At 45.8% G+C, this 25801-nt stretch overlaps 1 protein-coding gene across 5 annotated transcripts in view; it reads right to left on the bottom strand.

Annotated features, from left to right (window-relative positions):
• CARD10 (caspase recruitment domain family member 10) overlaps positions 1-17221 on the bottom strand; it is a 49047-nt gene extending 31826 nt beyond the window's left edge. For 2 of the 5 annotated variants that reach the window (XM_028746149.2, XM_028746154.2), the window contains exons 1-5: positions 16704-17086; positions 9150-9362; positions 8268-8405; positions 6168-6493; positions 856-1038 (exon numbers count right to left, since the gene is read on the bottom strand). In XM_028746149.2, the coding sequence (XP_028601982.2) occupies positions 856-1038; positions 6168-6493; positions 8268-8405; positions 9150-9362; positions 16704-16737 (894 nt within the window). In that variant the 5' untranslated portion in view covers positions 16738-17086. The other 3 variants (XM_028746153.2, XM_028746150.2, XM_028746155.2) reach the window with 3 other exon arrangements.
• Between the last annotated feature and the right edge of the window lie 8580 nt (positions 17222-25801).

The following is a 25801-nucleotide window of genomic DNA, read 5'->3' as shown; positions in this document are numbered from 1 at the left end:
AGCTCCATCCTCCATGAGAAGCATTGTGGTCGCCTTGGATGCAGCGTCAGGGACCAGCCTTGCTGCAGGAGATTTGTCAGTTCAGCACATTTTCTCTTTCGAAACGAATCGTGGGTGGTGCAAGCTCCAGCAACACAAAGGTGAAATTAGGAGCTTTGAAAATGGTTTATTTGGGGCAGGGGAAAACAAAGGTTCACAAAAAGGCAAGGCACCGCAGCAATGAGAATAGGGCAGCCTTGCTGGTGTCCAACCCTTCGCTTGTTGGAGGGCCACACTTAAAATCAAACATCTAGCTAGATAGCAGAGAGAGGTAGAGGCAACAGAGATGAGGCTAAAGCACTGTGATGGGCAGCTGTCTTGAACCAGACCTCCCAGCAGCCTGCATCCCACAAACATATACCTTCTGCACCACCTCCAGGTGTTGTTAAGACTCCAGCTCCCATCAGCCACAGCCAACATGGCCAAAGGTCAGGGATGATGGGAGCTGTAGTCCAGCAACTGTTTTTGCCCATCCTGAACTATACCAACTGTCCCAGGCCCTTTTGATCTTCAGGTTGCCCTCAGGTCCTGCTGGAAGGCTTCTTGCAGGCATCTGGTTGGCCACTGGGAGAACCAGATGATCCAGCAGGGCTGCGTATTTTAATTTTCCTGGGAACTTCCACATTCAAACCATATGCTCTGCCTTTGAGGTATCCCCGTCAGACTGGAGAAGACATTGCTGGACCGAGAAGAACTTCCTGCACGCAGAGGCTGGCTCTTACCATCCAGGAGAAGCTCAAGTTTCAGCGGTGAGACATTAGATGCAATTCAGTACAGCCCCTCCACAGGTTAGCATTAAACATTTTCAGCAAGTACCTGCAGCCTGCTCTGCAGCTCCTGAAGCGAAGCTATCAGTCTCTGGTTCTCTGCTCGCAACTCACAAATAGTGTCAGCAAGGCCACGATCCTCCACTTCTCTCTGGGGAGCTGCCGATGCCTGCTTCCTAAGTAGGGCGCATTCTTCTTCCAGGCTGCTGACCTTGCATTTCATCTGGTCTACCTGAAATATAGGAAACAAAGGCCACAGCCGCTCAATCCCCTTTTCTTTTCTTTTCTTTTCTTTTCTTTTCTTTTCTTTTCTTTTCTTACTGATTTGATTGGTTTGATTGATTGATTGATTGATTGGCAAGCTGCCTTTGAAGGATTATACTTCTTCAAAGTGGTTCACAACACTTTGAAAACATAAAACGATGTAATTACAAATTATAAAGCCGCAGTCTAAAACCCTCAAACCTATCAAGTGATAATAAAGACAAGGGGATGAACTAAGCATGAATGAATCTGAGCAAAGTGAGCTTCTCTCCCCATAACCCATCCTACGATTCTGGGGACCGGGATCAGAGCTTCCAGATCAAAACAGAAGGATGACAAAACAACCACCTCTCTTTTTAGGACATGCACTCAATATCTCTGATTAAGAAGAAAAAATGCCAAGAATTAGATAGAAATTGGGGCTGATCAGCTATTCCTAATAGCCTTGGACCAGTCTACTGGAGTAAAAATCAGGGTCCTATAAGGATGGCCTTCTCCCCGTTCCCAACCCCCGGCCTTCTTTTCATGTTCAATGGCTCTGTCTTTCCCCTTTCCCAAACTGGGGGAGGAGTAGAGTCTTGCCAGATGCCTGGACAGCCTCAGATGCAAAGCAGAAGACCAAGGTTGATCTGTCAAAGTAGGTTTGCAATTTTTTCTTGATTTTATCTTTTGTAAACTGCTTTGAGGTTTTTTAACAAGCAAGTGGTGCATAAATTTTTATGAAATATGTAATATATTTTGGAAAAGGGGCTTGCAAAAACAGGAGGGGGTTTGCTCCTTTGTAAATGAAATTAATATGAAAACAGAAATACTCCAACTTAGGCAGGATCAATCAAGTTATTCTCTCTCTCTCTCTCTCTCTCTCTCTCTCTCTCTCTCTCTCTCCTTCTCTCGGCATGGGGCAGTCAGTGCGGCAGTTGTTGCTGAACTACAACTCCCACCATCCATGACCATTGTTCCAAGTTGGCTGGATTGACTGTAGTTGTATTTTGACAACTGGAAGATGACCCCATTGGCTATCTCTGCACTAGACCCACATTCCACATTGTTTTCCATAGTGCTGTGACAGAAAGTGCAGAGGTGGTGCAAGATAAACAGGAAAGAGTACAGGATACAGGTAAACAGGGAGGAGCAGTTTAAGTAAACCCAGGAATGAAGATGAAGATGATACCGCAGGGCAACAGTGAGTAAGAGCTCTGTGGCAAGAATCCCAGGAACCAGAAGACTAAAGCAGCACTGCGGTTATTCCAGATAAGTAAAATCAGATCAGAACAGATTAGCTCATAGTGAAACTCTCCTGTCTCGGAGAGAGGAAAGAGGTATGTCAGTTGCTCAAGGTGAAAGCCAGGTGACCAAGCTGCAGCCCCATAAACTCCTTCAGGTATTTGGAGTGATAAGACTCCTTAGGATGTGGCTTTATCACCCAACCGTTTAAGCTTCCACTTTCTAACCAGCATCTCCTAAGTGGCCTTACAAGGTCAATTAAAGGCCCATTCATGTTTTTATCTCACTGGAGTACCTACAAATTTCCTGATGAGTCATCAGCTGGGAAGTGATTGGGAGCACAAAAAACAATCAGATGACACACCTACATTCTAAGCAACAAGGGGGAAATCCTAAGCTTGCCTTGCATGCAAGCACACAAGCACACAAGAAACGTGCTATCCTTAAACCACAGTACACCAAACTCTTTATCTGATTAAAACAAATGTGGAAAAGATCAACGTTCTGTCCCATGAATCACAAGAAGGGCAAATAAAGAAGTTTTCATTTCTCTCGTGAGCACACACACACACACACTAAACCATTTCACATGAACACACGTTTTAGCAACAGCAAATAAGCGTGAGGCTTTCTTTAACTGCTGCGGCCACCTCATGAGAAGAGAAGACTCCCGGAAAAGACTCTGATGTTGGGAAAGATGGAGGGCACAAGGAGAAGGGGATGACGGAGAACAAGATGGTTGGACAGTGTTCTTGAAGCTACCAGCGTGAGTTTGACCAAACTGCGGGAGGCAGTGGAAGACAGGAGTGCCTGGCGTGCTCTGGTGCATGGGGTCACGAAGAGTCGGACACAACTAAACAACAACAACAACACTGATATTGCAGATCTGGGCTGGTTTTGCTAGGCTCATATCCTGACTCTGCCATGAGCTCAGCAGAGGGCCTGGGGCAAATTCCTCTCTCCAGCCTCAGCCTCCACTTCTGTAAAATGGGGTGACAAGTGGGGCTTGCAATAAAATGTTGCAGTGCAAAAATGCTTCTTCTTCTTCAGGGTTCAACACTTCATTCTGTTCCCCACATCCACCTGGTTTTCTTTATTTCCCACTAGACAGTCATCATTTGAAGACCACTGATGCAGCTCAGGTCCTGTTTTGCAGCTGCCGGTAGATTTCAGAGCTTTTTAATGCTGGCACCTTTTTTGGTCACCACACCCCATTCAAAAGGTACAGAATTACAGCTAGAAACATAGAATCAGGAGTGCACTTACAGCGATTTTCCTTTGCAGCCGCAGCTTGAAGTCAAGACACGGCTACAAAGGACGGCTCTTTTCAGACGCAGCTTGAATTAAAGAGGCTGCAAAGGAAGCATCTTCTTGAAAGCTACAGGTTTAAAGTTGGAACACCTGACATCATATCATGTCAGCTGATTGACAGGTGAGTAGCCCTGCCCAGCTGCCAAAGTGGCCCTTAGAAGGTGAAGGAATTCTGGGTCCAACCTGTCGATCTGATCCAGTTCCCTACCCATGGTATATTTGATAAAACCAACCTTACCCAACTGGGGAGTTTTAAGGGAATTACTGATATAATAATAATTTTTTTAACACCCATCTGGCTGGGTTTCCCCAGCCACTCTGGACGGCTTCCAACAAAAGATACATTCAAACATCAGTCATTAAAAACTTCCCTAAACAGGGCTGCCTTCAGATGTCTTCTGAAAGTCAGTTGTTTATTTCCTTGACATCTGCTGGGAGGGCATTCCACAGGGTGGGTGCCACTACCGAGAAGGCCCTCTGCCTGGTTCCCAATAACAATAATTTATTATTTTACATGAAGCATTTTGAATACTGTGAGCCACTATAAAAAATGTCAAATATCGTAATTTAAATTGCTGTTGGCATCCTATACTGAACCTTTAGGGACAGAGTGGGAAATGTGGAAATAATAAAAATAATCTACAAGAAGAATGGCATGTTATATACATCTTCCATTGCGAATAAGTGAAGGCAGACATACACGAACGTACCCTAGAGGCAGCCCCTCACTTTCTGATACTTGCATCCTACATGAAAAGATGCTCTGCTATAAACACAAACGAAGCCCCTTTTCAGTTCACTAAAGAGAAGATTAAGAAGTGCCTTAGCCATGGTCTGCGTATTAATGCCTTCCTGGAGCAAATGTGAAAGTAACTACAGGGCTCAGATCTAACCAAGGAAGGCGAGGACTGCCGCCATCAATCATTTTTACGGCGTCATCAATATGCATAGGGCTTTACGGAGCAAAATAGCAGACAGTTGCTTACTCCACAGTGGCCGTGCCCTACAGGGGGACAAGTGGGAGAGATAATAAAAGGGAGGGGAGGACAAGAGGGGAGGGATACAAACACAAGAGAAACCACAAGACAGAAAGCAAACAGGGTGTATACATATGCCTAAATTAACTGAAGGGGGAGTGGGGGAGAGAGCTTTGAGAGGAGCCCAAGAGAATACAAAACTCCCAAGGAGGGACTTGGAAGGTGAGAAAAAGCTGGCTGGGAATATTTGGAACATCAGGAAATGCTATACCTGGTAAGACATATGCCTTGCATGCAGAAGGAAGAAGGTTCAATCGCAGGTGCCTCCAGTTCAAAGGATCAGGTGAGGTGATGGAACAGGCATAAGCAAACTCAGCCCTCCAGATGTTTTGGGACTACAACTCCCATGATCCCTAGCTAACAGGACCAGTGGTCAGGGATGATGGGAATTGTAGTCCCCAAACAGCGGGAGGGCCGAGTTTGCCTATGCCTGTGATAGACCCTTGGCCTGGAGAGCTGCTGCCAGCCAGATCAGACACAATGGGTTGTATCCAACTCAGTTATACTCAAGGTAAACACATAGAAATCAGTGAGTTAGTCATTTAGCAACGTCAATGGGTCTACTCTGAGTAGGGCAAGCAAGGGCTACATCCCAAAAATGTCCAAGACTGACAAATAATCTGACTGGGTATCAGACCTCTCCCTACCCCAGTAAACATCAGCTTAAGAATTATCGTGTTATGAGACTTGCCGGAGAACACAGCTACTTCTCTATAATTCAGAACCTTTTATTTGTACCTGGGGCTTTTCCTAAAGTATATGCATGCTCTGGCCTTCATGCAAAAACAGCAGCCTGGATATTCTCTTATGACACCAGTCCTCCAAAACTGACTGCATGATGAAAGTTCACACACCCTATAACATAGTGTCATTTGGAAAATATAAGGCGTTCCCTTTCCTGGTACAGTGGTACCTCGGGTTAAGAACTTAATTCGTTCCAGAGGTCCGTTCTTAACCTGAAACTGTTCTTAACCTGAGGTACCACTTTAGCTAATGGGGCCTCCCACTGCCGCCACGCCATGATTTCTGTTCTCATCGTGAAGCAAAGTTCTTAACCCGAGGTACTATTTCTGGGTTAGCAGTCTGTAACCTTAAGTATCTGTAACCTGAAGCGTCTGTAACCCAAGGTACCACTGTACCTTGGTAACACTCCTGTGTTTCTGAGAATCCACTGGTGGTGCCATTCATTCCAAATTGCTGCATTCCTTTGCCTAATTTCCTCAAGCACTACTATGGGGAAACTTTTTTAAACCTTCAAATATGAGACAACAGTCAAGCAACTCGCTGGCCAGCCTTCAGACACCTTTCCCCTATTTCCCTATAAAGGAGTGGCTAGCAGGCCGGGGCCAATGAAACCAAAGCACCTACATCCAGGCAGGCAGTACATCATTAACACAGTGATTCCTGGCACACGGAAGCAGCCATGGTTTATCTTGGGTGTGTACACCCGTTTCCATTGCCCTGTTGACACCTGCATGCATTCACCAATACATCCCACCTCTCTCTTCTCCCCTGCTCTCCATACCCCCAGCTGCAGGTCCCGGCTTCGGAGAACAGCAGCGTTCTTCTCCTCGCACAGGTGGGTGTAGCGCATGGCCAGCATGTAGTTGTCCTCCTTCAGCTTCAGCAGCTCCATGCTGTGGGAGTCCCACTCCTCCTGGAACCTCTGGTAACGTTCCTGCACCTTCTGCAGCTTCTGGAGCTGCTGCTTCAGCTGGGCGCCCTCCTCCTCCAAGGCCCGGTTCTTTGCCTGGAGCCCGTGTTCCTTTTCCAACTGCGCTCTCCGCTGAGCCCTCATCTTCTTCACCTCCATGATCAGGAACTGAGTCAGGCCTTCATGGCCCTCCTCATCTGGAAAGCAAGAGGATGCTCAGCAAACTGGGCACATGGGGGTTACAGCCAACCAAGTTTCCACTCACAGTAGACCCACTGAAATTAATGGGCCTATGTTAGTTAGTGGGTCTACTCTAGGACTCGCTTTGCAGATCACCCATGGACTCTCAAGGGCCATAGCTCAGTAGCAGAGGGCCTGTCTTGTCTGCAAAAAAATTCCCAGAGTCAATGTTCAGCATATGCAGGTAGCACTGGGATGAGCCTCCAGCCCAAAAATCAGTATTTACCAACCTTGGGTCTCCAGCTGTTTTTGGACTACAGTTCCCATCATTCCTGACCCCTGGTCTTGCTAGCTAGGGAGGATGGGAGTTGTAGTCCAAAATCAGCTGGCAACCCAAGGTTGGGAAACACTGGTGTAGATCAAGAGTGGCCAACCTGAGAGTCTCCAGAGGTTGTGAACTACAACTCCCATCAGCCCCAGCCAGCACGTCCAAAGGTTATGGGAGTTGTAGTTAACATCTGGGAGTTGTAGTTAACATCTGACTGGTAGTCATGTTGGCTACCAATCACATAGACCAGGGGTTCACAAATTGTGATCCGTAAGCTTCATACAGGTGGCCCATGGTGTGTCTGTGAAGAACAGGGGGAGCAGCAGATGTGAACAGCGGGCACAGTGCATTTAATATCCATATGGATTTTTATTTTATGTTGTATTTATGGAATTCACACTGTAATACAATACAACATATGAAATAAAAGCAGCAATAACAATGCAATTAAAAATCATGCCGCATCTGTCACAGCACATCACAACTACTGCAACAGGCAGGAGAATCATTAAGTGGTCCACCAAGATCCTCAGCAATTTGCAAGCAGACCACGGGGTGGAGGGAAGTTTAGGAATAATAATTAATAATAATTTATTATTTATACCCCACCCATCCGGCTGGGTTTCCGCATCCACTCTGGGTGGTCCCCAACAGAATAGTAAAAGCACAATAAAACATTAGACATTAAAAACTTCCCTAAACAGGGCTGCCTTCAGATGTCTTCTAAATGTCAGATAGTTGTTTATTTCCTTGACATCTGATGGGAGGGCGCCACTACCGAGAAGGCCCTCTGCCTGGTTCCCTGCAACCTCACTTCTCACAGGGAGGAAACAGCCAGAAGGCCCTTGGAGCTGGACCTCAGTGTCCAGGCTGAACAATTGGGGTGGAGAAACTCCTTCAGCTATACTAGGCCGATGCCATTTAAGGCTTTAAAGGTCAGCACCAACACTTTGAATTGTGTACCAGGCCAAATGGAGCAACGCTCCAGCTCGGTGTACAGCAGCTTGCTATGTTTCTAACCAAGGGCAGTCAAATCACACATTAACAGGACGAACATGTTCACCACACATTGGCTGGCATTTGCAGCAGCAGACAATGCCACATGTGGAGATGTTTCTTTATAAACATACACTGGGCATGTGCCAGGAAGATGCAGTCCAACCGAAGCACCCCACTGCGAGTACACAAACACACATCTCTGCTTCACACTTTGCGGCCGTCACAGAGTGGGAGTTGGGGTGCTGCTCCTGCCCTGCCTTCCCAGATGTGGCACCACTGCTGCTTGTCAAGAATGGGATGGGGCAGGGAGAGGTGGTGGCGAAGGCAGCGGAAGCACCAGGTTGGCCACCACATGCCCATTCACCCTGCATGTGATTCCCAGGCACTGACCCGACCCTGACCTGCTTAACATAAGCAAGCTGTTGGTCTCCTTTGCAAAGGAGAAGACTTCCACAACTTCTTACCCAGGATCATTGAGCAACGCTGAACTGGCTGCTTCCCCGTCAGCTGGGTGAAATGCTCAGGGTAATAGAACTCCAGGGATTCTAGGAATGCTTCGTAGCCTCTTTTCCCTCGGTTTCGCAAGATATCCATGAGGAGTCCTGCGGAGGAAGACAATAAATAACAACAATAGAATAGAGAGCCAGTTTGGTGTAGTGGTTAAGAGCGGTAGTCTCATAATCTGGGAAACCGGGTTCGAGTCTCCGCTCCTCCACATGCAGCTGCTGGGTGACCTTGGGCCAGTCACACTTCTTTGAAGTCTCTCAGCCCCACTCACCTCACAGAGTGTTTGTTGTGGGGGAGGAAGAGAAAGGAGAATGTTAGCCGCTTTGAGACTCCTTAAAGGGAGTGAAAGGCGGGATATCAAATCCAAACTCTTCTTCTTCTTCAAATGTGTGCCACACGATCAGCAGCGAGCCGAACCAAAAACCAAGCAGCTTCAAGTATCCAAAGATACTACTCCAACCTTCTCCCGCTGTCCCAAAAACCATGCAGAAGCTGCTGGATCCGGAAGGCTTGAGCCCTATTTCATTTCAGTCTCCGTCTCCCTGCGTGAGTCTTAAGCCCCATTTTGTAAAATGGGAACAACAAGAGCATAAATCATAGTGATTGTTGCGTGGGTAAGGCAGAGGGGGGGGGGAGAGAAGGAAAGGGAGAGAGAGAAGCTCTTTTCATATTAAAATGCATTGTGAAGCCATGATAAATAAAAGCAATAAGCCAGGACTGTAGAGACATGTGTCTGGGATCCATTCCTAGATTAGGGCTTTGGGCCACGACTGCTTTATACAAAGCAAGCCTCCACCCCCAGCGCTGTACCTTCCATGCGAGTTCTTAACTTCTCTCACCGGTCCGATTGCTCTTGCATGGAAACTGATGGGGACTCAGCACCATCTCTTCATCCTGCTCATCAATCACACGGCACTGGCGGAGGTATGGAGTCAGTTTGGCTGGGTTCAGAGAGCGGGTCAGCTTGTGCCGGACACTCTCAATCTTTTCCCACAATGCATCTTCTTCCTCTCCTGCCTCCGAGAGGCTTTCGTTTACTATCTCCTTAGGCCCTAGGGGTGCACAGACAGGGTCATTAAATTTGAACTCGTTTCGTCAAACATATGTTGGAAATGTAAAGAAAAAGAGGGGACTTTTTACCATATGTGGAGGGAATGTAGAGAAGTTTTAAAAAATTGGGAATAGATATACAATGAATTGAAAAAAATGTTTAAAATGACATTTGTAAAAAAAAAAGCATTTTTGTTAGGGATTGTAGGACAAGACCTGCCAAGAAAAACAAAGAATCTATTTATGTATGCTACAACAGCGGCAAGAGTCTTGATAGCACAAGGATGGAAGAATGAGGAAATCCCAATGAAAGAGCAGTGGCAAGAAAAATTGATGAGCTATGCAGAACTGGCTAAATTGACATAAACTGCAGGACAGGGACAACTGTGACTTTAAGGAAGAATGGGAACTTTTTACAAATTATCTAAAAAGACAACAGAATGAATTGGACTCCTTGGCATGTTTTGAATAAATATACACAAATTTATTGGTTGATAACATGATAGATAGACAACACAAGGATATGTATAATTTCATAACATGCAGAGAAATCAGAGAGAGGAGCTGAGGGAAGTCCCTGGTGGGGGGCAGGAGGGATGGAAGGGAGGTGGAAAACAGGGGGGAAATAATGTGTGTGATTATATGGTTTGATAATTTGTTATGTTGAAATTGCTTAATAAAAATATTTTTTTAAAAAAAATGAACCCGTTTCCCCTTGATGAGCTTTCAGCCAGTCTTTCGTACTCACAATCAGGATGCCTATTTCCCACCCTTTCAGAGCACGCTCCTGGGTGAATGGAGAATGCCAGCCTTAGGACAACATGGAAGCACATGTCTGTTTGTTGTTCTCCTTTCATTTACAGGGAGAGCAGTGATGTGCTCTTATGTATGCAATATAGAAAAAGTATGGGCATGGATAATGAAGGAATTGGCATTGGACATGACACCAGTTCTTGGGGTTCTTCCAGGCAGCCAATTTACCAAGCATTCATTGTTACTTGCTAGCACAGAGGTTAAATGTTGCTGCATCAAAGCGAATAATATTCCATGTTTTCCAGAGCATTCACTCATCACCTTCCTTACTGGGGGGGGGGGGGAGTCTGACCTTTTGGGGAACCGCAACTACACAACCTGAATTTGCTGGTATGTGGACTGAATCTCACCTGAAAATAGTGACAGCCTCCAAGCAACATTTGACTGCAAAACCAAACCCAAAGGAAGAAGCAACAAAGCTGTTGCTGCTGCTGCTGTAGTGACCAGATGCTCCTCCAGACAAACCAGTTTATTCAGCATTCATCCCAACTTGCTTGCTGTTTATTGAGCATGAGGTCCAATTTGTTTGTGGGGTGGTTATACCACAGCGAGTATTCATTCTGACTTCCTTGGAATCATTTAACTCGCACTTCTTAGTGTTTTTTCTCATCAGTTTCCTAATTGCAAGACATCTGGGTTTTTTATTTGTTTTTAAGTAGATTTGTTGCACCACTTTAATTACAAAAACCTAAATTTCCAGCATCTGACTGATTTCCTCCTACACACTATTGATGGTCTGGAAGTTGCCCAGAAGCAACAGAGATAATCTCCCTGCCAAAAGGACTTTACAATGTCTCCTCTTTAGCATCTTTCAAGTCCCTTCTCAAAGCCCACAAAGAAGGCAACCATCTCCAACCTGGTGCCATAGAGCCAAAAACTCCCATTGTGTTATGTGTCCAAAACATCTGGAGGGATCAGGTTGAGGGAAGGCTGGGTTAACCCTTTTGTTCTCATTTCCACCTGAGAACTAAACAGAAAGAACTGCATTTGCTCCCATTCATCTTTGTTACTATTGCCTACGGTGGCCATCTGCCCTAATTTCCAAAAGACAATCCTCTATCTGAAGGGCGATCAGAGGACAAGTCCAGTGGGAAAACAATGAATTATAAGGGAGAGCAGAACCTTGAAATTGCCCATCAGCAACAGGGAGCACCTGAGTGGCAGACCAAACAGGCACACAGGACACCTGGCCACAATCTTCCTCACTATGGCGAGATGTATAGCTCAGTCGGTAGAGCATGAGACTTTTAATCCCAGGATTGTGGGTTTCAGCCCCGTGTTCGGCAAAAGATCCCTGCATTGCAGGGGACTGGACTAGATAACCCCCATGGTCCCTTCCAACTCAACATGACACCATGAAATTATAGTAAATGATTACTAAATTTGTATCTATATAAATCAGGGTGCCCAAACTTTTTTTTAAAGAGGGCCAGATTTGATGAAGTGAACATGCCTGAAGACTTTGGACATGCCTGATATAAATAGATTAGCATATCCTTGTTTATCCTCTTCAGGTGCTGATGCATTTCATATTTTCCCCTTTTTTGCCATGCATTGACATTTAATTACTAAAAGGACACCCTGCTCTTCCTCCTCTGCACACTTATGGAAATTTTTTTAAGCAGGTGTCTCAATTTTAGTCTATAAACCACCATGTGTATTGATAATGCTACGTAACAGATAAAAACATGCTGAGACCATAAGGAGAGCCCTGCTGGATCAGGGCCAATGGCCCACCTGGTCCAGCATCCTGCTCTCACAGAGGCCACACCCTGATGCTTATGGGATGTCAGACCTGATTGCATGAACACTCTCCTCCCCAGGTGTGACTCCAAGCAGCTGGCATTCACAAAAGTGGACCTTGTGCAGAAGAAGCAGGAGCCTCGCCTTCTCTGGCACTGCCCACCTTAAGGCAAACCAGAGCACTGTTGCCATCAACTGGCAAGCCAAACCAGCAGGAATGTGAGAGCATTTAAAGCCCCCCCCCAAAGGAACCAAGTTGATAAATCTGATCGCTCAAGGACAAGTAGACATCCCCAACTGTTTGGTAATACGGACACACACAAAACACCTTCCCACAAAGTGTTGCCTCCACTCCCTCCCTCCAAAGCTCAAAAATGGCAATCTTTACATGGGCAAAGTCAGCACCCTCCAGGGAACAAAACTGCCATCACGCCATCAAACAGGAGCAAATCCCCAACCTCAGGGCCGCCAAAGCAGCCCAGTATCAACATTGCTCATAATAGCAGGCCTGAACCTGACCTGCAGCTCCCTGGAGCTCCATTTCCCCTGCCTTTTCTAAGAAATTGAAGATTAGAACAAATACGTAATGCAGAGCCCCAGAGTCAAATGTTTGCTTTCCCACGGAAACCTCTTTCAGCAAACACCAGTGTTGTCTGCAAGAACAAGAAACCAAGCCTTTAGTGTTATCAGTCCAATCCTGAGGAATGCTCTCCCCATAGAGATCCAGCAGCCGCCTTCTGTTTCAATCTTTAAATGCCTCCTGAAAACTTTTTGATACCACCAGGCTTATGCAGATGATCAGGAAAGCACCTTCCCATAACTGGAAACTGATGATCTCCAATTACAATTTTTAATGTGGTTCTTTAATATATATTGATATTGCTGTAAAGGTCTTTGATATTTTTATGCTATAGAGGTACAGTGGTACCTCGGCTTAAAAACAGCCCTGTTTACGAACGATTCAGTTTACAAACGTCGCAAAACTGGAAGTAGTGTCCTGGTTTACAAACTTTACCTTGGTCTAAGAATGGAATCCGAACAGTGGAAGGACACCGGTGGCGGGAGGCCTCATTAGGTAAAGCGCACCTTGGTTTAAGAATGGTTTCGGATTAAGAATGGACTTCCAGAACAGATTAAGTTCGTAAACCAAGGTACCACTGTATATGAATATTTTTATAAATAAATAAAATGGACATATGGTACCCAGTAGGCTCCAAGTCATGAACAGAGCTGAATTCCTTAAGTAACTTAAAAGGGAACTTTTACACAACTTATTGTTTGACTTAAAGGCCTAGCTGACCTGTCTGCAAACTTAATATTGGTTTTATAGCACTTTTCATTGTCACAGTTTCTTCCGAGGATCAAGGGATTGAGCTACTGAGAATTTTGTTAAGAAATGTCTTTGCTGCCACTACTAGTACTCTGCAATTCCTAAGAGTGTCTCCACCCCCAGAGTTCAGCTCGGAGACTGAGATCCAGCTCCAAGAGCCTTCTGGCATTTCTCTTGTTGCAAGAAGTAAAGTTACAGGGAACCAGGCAGAGGGCCTTCTCGGTAGTGGCACCCACCCTGTGGATCACTCTCCCATCAGAAGTCAAAGAAATGAACAAACAAACGACTTTCCGAAGACACCTGAAGGCGGGAATGTATTGGGAAGTTTTAAAATTTTGATATCTCACTGTGTTTTTATATTATGTTGGAAGCCATGAAGAGGGGCTGGGACAACCCAGTCAGATGGGTGGAGTGCAAGTAATTTATTTCTATTTTTATTATGTTTCCCAGGAAAGAGGAAATGATTGTGAAAGGAATTTATATTCAGCAATACGGCTAGGTCTGCAGTCTTCTTACAATGAGGGCCAGTCCATGACATTTTGTTTCCTGAGGTGAAGCACAAGACGGGGTCCCCTTTTATATCCCATGATCAGAGCCAATTGGACAGGCATCTGAATCATACTTCAACACTGGTGATGGGACAGCATCTTCTGTAGCACCAGAGGGCAGCAGGATAGCTTAGGGGTGGCAAGCAAAGCATGTGAAACATACAGCGCTGTCCACAGGAGAAGCAGACTGGGTGGTTTCCACTGCTGACTGGGGACGCACCCCAAGTTTCGCTGACTAAGGCAGCAGGAAAGCCAGAGCTCAGAGAGGATGGACTATATAGTTTTTTTTGTACAGCATCTGCTTTGCATGCAGAAAGCCTCAGGTTCAATCTCTGGTGTCTCCAGTTTGTGCTGGGAATGTTCGCTGTCTGAAATCCCAGACAGCAGCATGTAGTCAGTGTGTAAACAACACTGAGCCAGGTGACTCAACTCAATATAAAGGCAACTTCCTATGCTCCTCTCTCTGCCTAACGGTAGGGCTGGCCCTCCATACAATATTACTGAATACAGTGGTACCTCTGGTTGCGAACGGGATCCATTCTGGAGGCCCATTCGCAACATGAAAAGCCCGGAACCTGAAGCACTGTATCTGCGCAGGTGTGTAGCGCAATTTGGCACTTGTGCGCATGCGCGAAGGGCGATTTAGTGCTTGTGCGCATGCGCAAGCGGCGAAACACAGAAGTAACCCTTTCTGGTACTTCCAGGTCGCCGCGGGACGCAACCTGAAAAAACGTAACATGAAGCAAACGTAACATGAGGTATGACTGTATCTAGACAAAACAGGGATAATGGATTGGGGGGGCGGGGTGAACAGCGACTGGTGGGGAGAATTCTAGGCTGCATTCACATGAACACAAGACAGGAGCATTTATTATTTCACCACGAACAATTCAAGGTACTGTATTGTCAACATTGCAATCTTTTAAGAGCCAGATGAGGTGCTGTGGAAAATAGGATGCTGGACCCGAAAGGTTCTTGGTCTGATTCAGGAGGGTCTTATTATGGAACAATGTTCTGAGTAATACAACTTTTTACATCCATTCATTAAGGTCAGCATTCACTCCTTTGTTCTAACATCTCAATAAGCCCATTGGCGGTTGATAAAGATAAGCTAAAGAGATGGCACTGACTGATCCTAGACACACATTCTGTGGTATTAATAGCTGCACAATAGGCTGGCAGCTATTGAGCACCAAAGCTTCCCTTTGAAGCTAAAGAAAGCTGACAAACTACAGTTTGCCTGTGACAGTAAAAGGGGGGAATCCCATCCCTCCTTGAACTAAATGCGAATAAGTGTAGCTCTGTTTCTCCCCATCCCGGCTGATTAAGCAGGGCAGGGCCATTCCAAGGATGAGTCATCAATCTCAGACACACAAATGACCTGCTGAGTCATCAGTCGCAGGTCTTGCCTCTTCCCCCCCCAGGGCAGGTATTTCCTACAGTGGCTTCTCTGCCATAAATCCCAAGTGACTTATGGGGTTATATATTTAAGAGAGGGAGGGAGAGGAAGGATGTCTCTCTGAGCCACACATACACAACTTCCATGCAGAACTTCAATCTCAAAATAAGCCAATCAGCTCTGCAGCCCGTTGCACCTCCACTGACCCTACTGGCTTACCTGTCATGCTGAAGAATCACAGGTAGCACCAGCCCAGGATAAAAACTTCAACTTTGGCGACTGCTTCTGATTTCTCCCTTTTAGTTATGATATGCATCTGTGGGCCATCTCACTTTCCGGGAAGGGTGGATTATCAGCTGGCAACAGAACAACAAAAGCCTGTGTTATTTTCTAGAGCAAGCTCCTTCCCTTCTGTTTCATTAACTAATTCTTAATGACATGAAGAATGGTTCTTTTCATCTCCACACATGCAGGCTCCCCCCCCCCCCCCGCTCCCTTTTTCTCTTGCTCCCTTTTTCTCTTGCTCCGTCCTCACGCATCTCTCTCCCTGGGATTCCTGTGTGTCCAAAGTACACACAGTAGAATCGCTGCTGCCAGCCCACCACAAATCTCTGAGTTGATCAAAGGGAGGAGAAAACTGTTTTGAAAGTGGCACAGTGATTTTCAATTTTTACCACCTCCTTAAGTAATGCCACTGCTCAAATATTCAGTATGGCCAGATGCAGCTCAGCGTGGGCTATTGGAGGGATCTGAGGTGGCAAAAGCAGTTTACAGGATTCAATCAATCTTAATTTAAGCCAGGGGTCTATAGGACTTGCTGCACAATTTAGGGCTCTGCACACACACACACCCCTCTTATTTTGCATCCAGTGCACTCCCATGGCTGGTTTTGAAAAGCAGTATACGCACAACATTAGCCACAATCCATATCTATTCTGTCTGTATCCTGTCATTTCTTATGACATACGGCATTTTAATGCCTTTCATTCCAAACTGGCTTTGATCCAAACTGAGAAAAAAAGAACAACCTAGCTGCATTTTAAGCTGGCAACGTGTGCGCAGCCTAGATTCAACACTGGGAGAATTTAAAATGAGCATACATCTGACCATGTGCAGACATGCTCCTCCTTCACAAAAATCAATTACAGGTGGCTTCCCACGCACATACTACTAGCACCGATATTGAGGAAGGTGGAGAGTTCAAGCTCTCAGGGCAAGGGGAGTGCCATTCCAAGCAATCTTGGGCCTCACTGCAGAAATTAAATACCACTCACATCACTGTAGATCTATAACTGCACGCACAATTACTTAAATAACACTATCTCTATGCAGGGGTGTTAGCAAAAATTCTCTATGCAAAAATCTCTATGCAGGGGTGTTAGCCGTTTCTCTGTTCCCAGGGGTTTACAATCTAGAAACAGGCAGAAGGGGGGGGGGCAACGGAGGGAAATAAGAGGCAGGGTTGAAAAAGAAGGAAGGAAACGCGAATATTTCCGATTTACATACTTACATGTAGGATACTTTGCAGTAGGACTTGGGACCATCAGCCACACACACTCACCCAGGAATGTTTCCTGAGACCCTTATTGTATCACACACAAAGTGTACCTGCAGGCCCGGTCCCGCACACTCATTCACCGGCTTCCTCTGTGCACCATGAGGACTATCACCTTGAGCCTTTGAGCTGAGCGGCTCATTAATTCCACAAGGAATCGGGCATCCCAAGGAGCAAGCTCCCGATCCGGAAGGAGCAGCCGGGGGAGTTGGTCCACTTTCCCCGCTCCACGCGCGCCCTTTGCCTCCCTCCGCGCCTTCTTCCGTCTTAGCCCCGCACCCGGCCCGCCTCTCGCCCCTGCATACTCTCGCCTACTCATCCCTTGCACACACACGCACGCACACCTGGCGGGAGCAGTCACCAGTCACCAGCCTGGTCCCGGGCCGGAAAGGGGGCCGGGCTATAGGCAGGCAAGGGCAGATTTGCACACTGGCGTTTGAATGGAGGAATTCGCCCTCTGAGCCAAAAACAAGTCCCAGCAGCCCCTCCGCCGGCTCAGGAATGCGCGCCGTGTGGATGCCATTCCCCGGGGAGAGACAGCCGCTCGCCCGGGGGGCGGGGAGGACGGCGGCGAAAGGGAGCGAGGGACCCCGAAGCCAAGAGGGTCCGAAGGGATCGGTCCACAAGATCCCTTAGGGAACACATGTGCTTCCTCCCTGCTCGGCCGGTGGCGCGAAGGGGCATTTAGCCATCACTTAACAATGCCTAAATGTTTCACATCTTGTATTATCCTGTAGAGGAGGTCCGTGTTGTTGTTATTCCTTTCTGTGGATTTTTTTATTTTTATTTTTATTTTATTTTTGCGACCTCTTGGCACCGGCAGCGTTCTAGCAAGGGGATTTGTCGCTCAACAGGCCCGTCGGATTATAGGAGCAGGCTGCATTTGGTCGTGGTTTTTTTATTTTTTATCCCTCCCATCAGCCCAAAAATGTTTTCAGAGCAGCCCACGGATCTGCCGGGAAGCTTACAATCTTAAAAGACGCCACGCGAAAGGCAAATACAGTAGGTTGGAAGGGAGGAGGAAATAAGCGAAGCGAAGTGCAAGGTCTTAGTTACAAGTGCTGTTAGTATTTGTTTATATATATAATAACAAAGTTTGCCAAAACAAAAAGAAAACCAAAACCCAAAGAAAAATATAAAAATAGGGGTGAGAGAAAAGCAGAAAAAAACCATCCGTTCACATTAAAAAGGCAGTCATCAATATGTCCATCTTAATGTAAACATATTAAGCAGTATGTGCTATGCAAATGTCCACACAAAGTTGGCAGTTATAAGAAATCTGTTCAAATGTGCACATCAAATGCACAGTTAAAGCATATGACTCCCCCTCCCCCCTCCGGGGAAATAAGAATCCTGCGAACTTTAGTTTTTCGTTCATGGAGATACAGTTCCTAGCTGCCTTGAACTACAGTTCCCAGGATTCCTTTGGGGGAAACCATGTGCTTTAAGTGTGTGTTGGGTGTGCTTTAAATGCATGGTGTAGATCTGCCTTATATAGGTGCAATAGTTAAATGTTCTTCTAATGACAAGCTGGGGTGGGAAAAGTCAAGAACAGGAGCCAAAAGTTGCTCAAATGAAGTGGCCTCGCATCCTTTCTCATCCTTCCTCTGTTACAACCTGATGTCTTGGCTGTTGCCTGGGTTACAAGAAAGTTATGTGTGATCCAAGAGGTCAGGTGTACTCCCAGGTGTTTGTGGGTGTCACACCTGCCCAGGATCCAGAGTTGCTTTGCAATATTGCAAAGGGATCCTCCGGGTCTTGAGTTGTGATGTGTAGCTCAACCCAATATGTGCACGGCTGCTGTGAAAAAAAGGCAAATTCCATGTTGGGGATCATTAGGAAACATAAAGTCAAATAAATAAAACTGCCAATATTACAATGCCCTTTTATGCCAATCTTTGATGCAAACACACTTTGAATACTTTGCAAACTTCCAGACATCACATCTCAAAAAGAATATTGAAAAGTCGCAGAAAAGGGCAACCAGAATGATCAAGGGGCTGGAGCAATTCAATTGCAAGGAAAGGTTACGGTGTTTGGGACTCTTTATCTCAGAAAAAAGGCAAGTAAAGGAGGACAGTAAAAGAGCTGTACAAAATTATGCATGGTTGAGGGAAAGTAGATCTCATAATAGTAACACCTGGAGTCATCCAATTAAGCAGAATATCGGGAGATTCAGGACAGTCGAAAGGACCTACTTGTTTGTACAAAAGGTTGTTAGAACTATAGAATTCTCTACTACAAGATGCTCTGGATTGCTTTAAGAGAGTAAGAATGGCTACTATGATCACACATTATTTCTAGTATCAGAGGCAGTATACTCTTAAATATCAGTTGCAGGAGAAGACTACAATGCTCACTTCCTACTTTGGGGCTTCCCATTATCTAATGGCTCACTACTGGTAAAATGGCAGCAGTCTAGAATATACCTTTGGACTGATCATGCAAGACATTTCTTAGGTCCTTATTGCTATGGAGTTGTGGGTGCCCTGACTCCTCCAGGTTTCTGGGTGCCCTGACCCCCTAGATTCCTGGGTGCTGGGGTTTAATCAGTGTGTTGAGAATTATGGTGAGCTGTGTCCTTTTGCAGGAGGTTTTTGGAAAAAGCAAGAAAGGTGGGGCAGAATGCCATGCAGACTGGCAGGGAGAGGCTGCACCCAGAGACCAGGGACCATAGCTGACTTCTTCTCTGGACACAAGCTTTGCTGAAGCTACGAGAGAGGGAACAAGAGACACTCTTGAAGTGTAAAGTTCTGCATTCCCTCCATCAAGGCGCTGGTGTGGGTGGGTGTGTAAAGAAAACCATATATCTTAAAGACACTACAGTCTGCGCTGTGCCTCATTTCAAAGGAAACATGAACCCTGGTTAAGTGCCAAGACCCCTGGAATTTTGCACCACTTGGCAAAGACTGAGGTGGCCTGTAGCGTCTTTTCTCAAGAGATGTGGTGCAGAACTTTTCCCTGGCCTCTTCCCTTTCTGCCTGCTGATTGCTGAAGAAGGCAAGCAATTTCTCCAGAGCACCGATTTGGATTGTTGGATGCACTTTTGTAGAGCCGCCAACTTGAAACCTTGGAAAGAAAGAAATCATGGGCATGGGGCGAAGGAGATCTGTTTTTCTTCAAGCACTAGTGCCAAGTGAATGATGTTACCTGAAAGGTCGCCTGCCCCTGTATAGACCTGAAAGATCGCTTGTCTTAGATCATTTGGGGAAATTCTACCACACCCTACTGCCGAGCTTTCCAAACTTTTCACATTGGTGACACACTTTTTAGACGTGCATCACTTCGCGACACAGTAATTCAGTTTTACTGTCAAGCCGGAGGTTAAACTAACTCCTTGTAGGAGATATGAACACATATTGCGTGACATACCTACACACTGCAGCCAACACACCAACGTGTCGCAACACACAGTTTGGAAAGCTCTGCCCTGCAAAATACCATAGGTGCTGACCTGAAAACAGGCATTTTCTGCTACTGCGCCTGCACTATGGAATGCCCTTCCCTCTGTCATACGTGAAGCAGCAGCCACTAGTTGCTTCAGACATCATGTAAAGGCATATATTTTTGAGCAGACTTTCCCTGGCACACAGAACTGGACTGTGGTGGTGCTGTTTTTCTCCATCTGTATTTCATGTATATTTGTTTCTATATGCTTTTATGCAGCTGTTTTGTGTAGCATTTTTGTTTTAATGATACTGATTGTTGTTTTCATGTGGCGCTATGCTTAAAGATAAATATTAAGCAGCTTATAAACACTTTTCAATAAATAAATGAATAAGCAAAGGTTATGTGTTTCTGAAACCATACATTTTCTGAAGAGCTAATATTGGCTGACAGTTAGTAATGGCTGTAAATATCCCCGCTGCCTTTTTTTTCTTATGAAAGACAAATAAAGACTCCTGAAGTCCTTTCAAATCTACTGCTATTAACAAAAGATGCAAACTCCAGAAACGAAGCAGAATTACCAGCTTGGCATGAGGAAAGGGGTGGGTAGCTAGGTGGAGGAACGAATCTAAAATGGCTGCCACTGAAGACTCACACAAATGCAGGTAGCCAAGGCAGCCCAAAATACTGTGCTGCCTATGGCAAAATAAAATACAACTAGTGGTGCCCCTGGTGATAAAATAATTATGATAATAAATTAATGATATATTAATGATATATTTTTGACCTTTCATAATGCCTCCAAAGAAATCTACCGCCTGAAGCATGTGTGTTGAAATTTACCGTATTTTTTGCACCATAACACTCACTTTTTTCCTCCTAGAAAGTAAGGGGAAATGTCTGTGCGTGTTATGGAGGGAATGCCTACAGGTGGCATGCCTACGGATTTTCCTCCTCTAAAAACTTGTTGTTGTTGTCGTTTAGTCGTGTCCGACTCTTCGTGACCCCATGGACCAGAGCACGCCAGGCACCTCTGTCTTCCACTACCTCCCGCAGTTTGGTCAAACTCATGCTGGTAACCTTGAAAACACTATCCAACCATCTTGTCCTCTGTCGCCCCCTTCTCCTTGTGCCCTCCATCTTTCCCAGCATCAGTGTCTTCTCCAGGGAGTCTTCTCTTCTCATGAGGTGTCCAAAGTATTGGAGCCTCAGCTTCAGGATCTGTCCTTCCAGTGAGCACTCAGGGCTGATTTCCTTAAGAATGGATGTGTTTGATCTTCTTGCAGTCCATGGGACTCTCAAGAGTCTTCTCCAGCACCTCTAAAAGTACGTGCGTGTTATAGAGCGAAAAATACGGTATTTTGGCTGGGAGTGGGGGATGGGGTGACTCAAGCAGGCAATACAAAAGCGCTTGCTATTTGCTATTTGTTTTTTATTTTAGGAATTGTGTTGAGGCAAGCATCCAAGGTAACCTAAAAGGGATTTAAAAAGCAATAAAACCAATTTAAAATATGAAACTGGCAACAACACCCAGCAACATTAACTATTTACAACATTTTAAACACACACACACACACACACACACACACACACACACAAATAAATACATTAAAAGCCCAGCAGCAGTATAAAGTATTAAAAGCATTTGAAAACAGGAAAGTATGAAACTGGCACCTCAAGGAAACAGGGAAGGTCTGATGAGCTTGCAGGAGAAAAGAAGTTGCAGAAAACCAGGAAGACAGAGATGGAGAAAATGAGGAAGAGTAGCAAAAATAAGAAGCAAATCCCATATTGAAGATTAGGGTTAAAGGTAGGGCCTGGGTGCAGAATAATCCTGCTTTAGATGTAGAGATTCTGGATTTTTTTAAAGTAAAATAATAATAATAGATGTAGATATTCTTGTCTGATCTACAGTGGCGTTTGAGTGGAGGAGAAAATTTTTTGCCTCATTAGGGTTGCTAACCAATCAAGGAGTGCTCCAAAAATAAATTAGGCAGTGGATTTTTGGGGGGAGGCCTAGGCAGGAGACCTTCAATGTGGCCCCATTCCCTCAGTTAGCCTACCCTCCTCACTGCCATTGTTGCTGGCTACTCTTGTGCCTCACAATGGCTTGCAAGACAGAGCCAATGAACAAGGAGGTAGGATTCCACCTTCCACCCAAAACGACAACAGTTGCATTTTCTTGTAAGTAAAGAAGTGTTTATCACTGCAGACTAGTGATACAAACTTGTCGTGAGGGAAAGAACAGAAAATAGCCAAGGCAAAGGCGTAGCCACAATAAGCCCAGTTCAGATTCAAGGCCAAGGGGCAGTAACAGGGTTTCAAGACTCCAAAGGAGCTGTGAAATTGTCCCAACAAGTTTGCCTGCCTCCCCACAAGCTTTTAAGCGGAGGTGAAAAGCGCCCAGCTACTTGTGAGAATCCCTGTGCCAGTGGGAATTCCTGGCCTTATGGAAGGAATTATTAATATTTATCAGTCACCTTCCCCACATGTCTCAAGTTGATGTACAAAACACAATAAAACAGTCAAGAGCAACGCAGAAATTGATGGTAGTTATACTTAAAAACGGGACGCGGGTGGCGCTGTGGGTAAAAGCCTCAGTGCCTAGGGCTTGCCGATCGAAAGGTCTGCGGTTCGAATCCCCACGGCGGGGTGCGCTCCCGTTGTTTGGTCCCAGCGCCTGCCAACCTAGCAGTTTGAAAGCACTCCCGGGTGCAAGTAGATAAATAGGGACTGCTTACTAGCAGGAAAGTAAACGGCGTTTCCGTGTGCGGCTCTGGCTCGCCAGAGCAGCGATGTCACGCTGGCCACGTGACCCGGAAGTGTCTCCGGACAGCGCTGGCCCCCGGCCTCTTGAGTGAGATGGGCGCACAACCCTAGAGTCTGTCAAGACTCGCCCGTACGGGCAGGAGTACCTTTACCTTTATACTTAAAAACAATACAGAGTAGATACTGGAGATGGCAGGTTTGAAGGTGTTGTTGTTGTTTAGTCGTGTCCGACTCTTCGTGACCCCATGGACCAGATCACGCCAGGCACTCCTGTCTCCCACTGCCTCCCGAGGTTAGTCAAACTCATGCTGGTAGCTTCGAGAACACTGTCCAACCATCTCGTCCTCTGTCGTCCCCTTCTCCTTGTGCCCTCCATCTTTCCCAACATCAGGGTCTTTTCCAGGGAGTCTTCTCTTCTCATGAGGTGGCCAAAGTATTGGAGCCTCAGCTTCAGGATTTGTCCTTCCAGTGAGCACTCAGGACTGATTTCCTTCAGAATGGATAGGTTTGAAGGTAGATTTCACTAAAACTGAAGTATTCAACATACCTCCACTGATACAAACTCACTTACTTGCATAGGTGGGTAACTCACTTGGTTAGAGTGTGCTGCTAAAAATACCATGGTTGCAGGTTTGATCCCCTTAAGGAGCAACTGCATATAAAGGTGGGGGGGATACATGGCAGATACTTATTCATCAGATACCATTTTTCTCTCTTTCCAGCCCCTTCCTTTCTCTCCCCCCCCCCCAATCCCACTATTCCTCTTTGTCCAGCATATCGGAAGGAACAGGTCGCTTCTGCCAGAGATCTGAACTGATCACTGAGGGCTCTCCTTCCACATTCATTATTCCAACCTTCCCCATTTTCCCCCTTCCAGACTCCACCCCATTTGCAAGAAATCAGACTGAGGACCACATGAAATTAGGCCAAGGACCTCATATTACCCATCCCCGTCTGATGTGACAGGTCACCTCCATCCCCTTTTACTTGACCTAAACTCACAAGGACAAGCTTTATTTCATGTCACTATGTATTTACAATCATTTGCCATATAATTATAGAATTGTAGAGTTGGGAGGTCCTCTAGTTCAACCCCCTGCAATGCAGGAATCTCAACTAAAGAATCCTTGCAGTTGGTGCTAATAATAGCAATACCTGGGCTTTAAAAATGGCATTCTTCCTGGGTTTTCCAGTTTCATTATCTTACTTCTAATCCTAGCAACGGCTCTGTAAGTTAGGGAGATATAGCAACCACATACCGGTAATAAGCAAGGTTGATTAGCCAGTCATCTTAATGACATACCCTCCAAGTGTCCCAATTTTCAGTCCCGGAATTACAAAAGCCATCTTGGCTTCTGATTTTACATTGGAACGTCCCTATTTCCCCCGCCAGTTCCATTGCTGCTGAGCTCAGGGAGGAGGATGAGCAGGTCCTTGTCCCAAGCGATGGTGGCAGGAGCATCCCATTGCCTCTCCATTGGCGGCCTCCTCCCTTGGGCAGCTCGTTGTGGCATCTATCTGGAGAGCGGGCGAGGAGGAGGAGAGAGGCTGCAGCCGCAGAGGCCCAGCCCTGTGTGACATGAGGGCTCTGAGGGGCAGGCAGGCATGCTTTGTGCATCCGCATCTAATCTTGCCCCTTTCTAAAAAAATTTGGTGTTTGTTTTTCTTTTTGTAAATCGGCCAAAGCATAAAAGCAAATACAATTGGGATTAAGGGGTTTTCTTAGGATGGTGGAGGGTGGGTGTGCTGTGTCCTGTTGGTAGATTGGTTGGTATATTGGTGTACGCTTCCAAGAGGTCCAAAGTTTAACCTCAGAGGATGCTGAGCCATGATTTAATGCCATGAAGGCTGAACTTGATTCCTTAGACAGAAACAAGACATGGGAACTAGTTCCAGGCCTAGCCAGGCCACAAAAGATTTACAAAGTCCAGTTACTGCAAAAGTTTTTCAGTGTTAATTTTATACATTTTTCAAAATCACCATGATATTTAACAATACAATATCTTATGTCCTTTAGACGAGAAATTGTGATTTGTAGAATTTTAAATAACTGTCGTCATCCTTGGCTTCACTCAATTTTGTTTATAACACTCTTCCATTTTCTTCCAGTTGTGAGGGTGGGGGATGGGGAGGGGCCTCACAAATGGAGCAGCCTAGGGCCTCTCTTCATCTAAATTCGGCCCTGCCTAGCTGCACAGGGGTCAGCAAACTTTTTCAGCAGGGGACCGGTCCACTGCCCCTTTGACCTTGTGGGGGGCCGGACTATATTTTGAAATAAATAAATAACGAATTCCTATGCCCCACACATAACCCAGAGATGCATTTTAAATAAAAGGACACATTCTACTCATGTAAAAACACGCTGATTCCCGGACCGTCCGCAGGCCGGATTTAGAAGGCTATTGGGCAGGATCCGGCCTCCGGGCCTTAGTTTGCCTACCCATGGCTTAGCAGCTCATAGCTCCTCCAGCTCAGGACTCAGAAAATCATTATTCCTTAGCCCCCCTCAAACCCTGAAAAACAATTATGTTCTACCAGTTCATAGAATCATAGAATCATAGAGTTGGAAGAGACCACAAGGGCCATCGAGTCCAACCCCCTGCCAAGCAGTTATGGATGCCTGTGCAGATGCAACCTCTGTTGGGCTCAGTGGGGCTTGCTCCCAGGCAAGTGGGGTGTAGGATTGTAGCCTTAGTTACATTGTTAAAGCAGTCAGCGATTCAGGGAAGTTGTTATACTGAATTAAAAGGGGGAGACACAGACAGCTCGTTCTGCTGTGTATGCTTGGATTAAACAATAATTTACAGTAAAGGTTTTCGTGGACTAACACATATATATTTACCAGTGACTTGGCTATTGATCACTGTGATAAAAGATAAAATACATATTATAACAGG

Source organism: Podarcis muralis, chromosome 10, assembly GCF_964188315.1.
Source record: "Podarcis muralis chromosome 10, rPodMur119.hap1.1, whole genome shotgun sequence".
In the NCBI taxonomy this organism is placed as follows: Eukaryota; Metazoa; Chordata; class Lepidosauria; order Squamata; family Lacertidae; genus Podarcis; species Podarcis muralis.
Note: the sequence above shows the minus strand (reverse complement) of the source record. Positions and strands in the feature narration are given on the sequence as shown.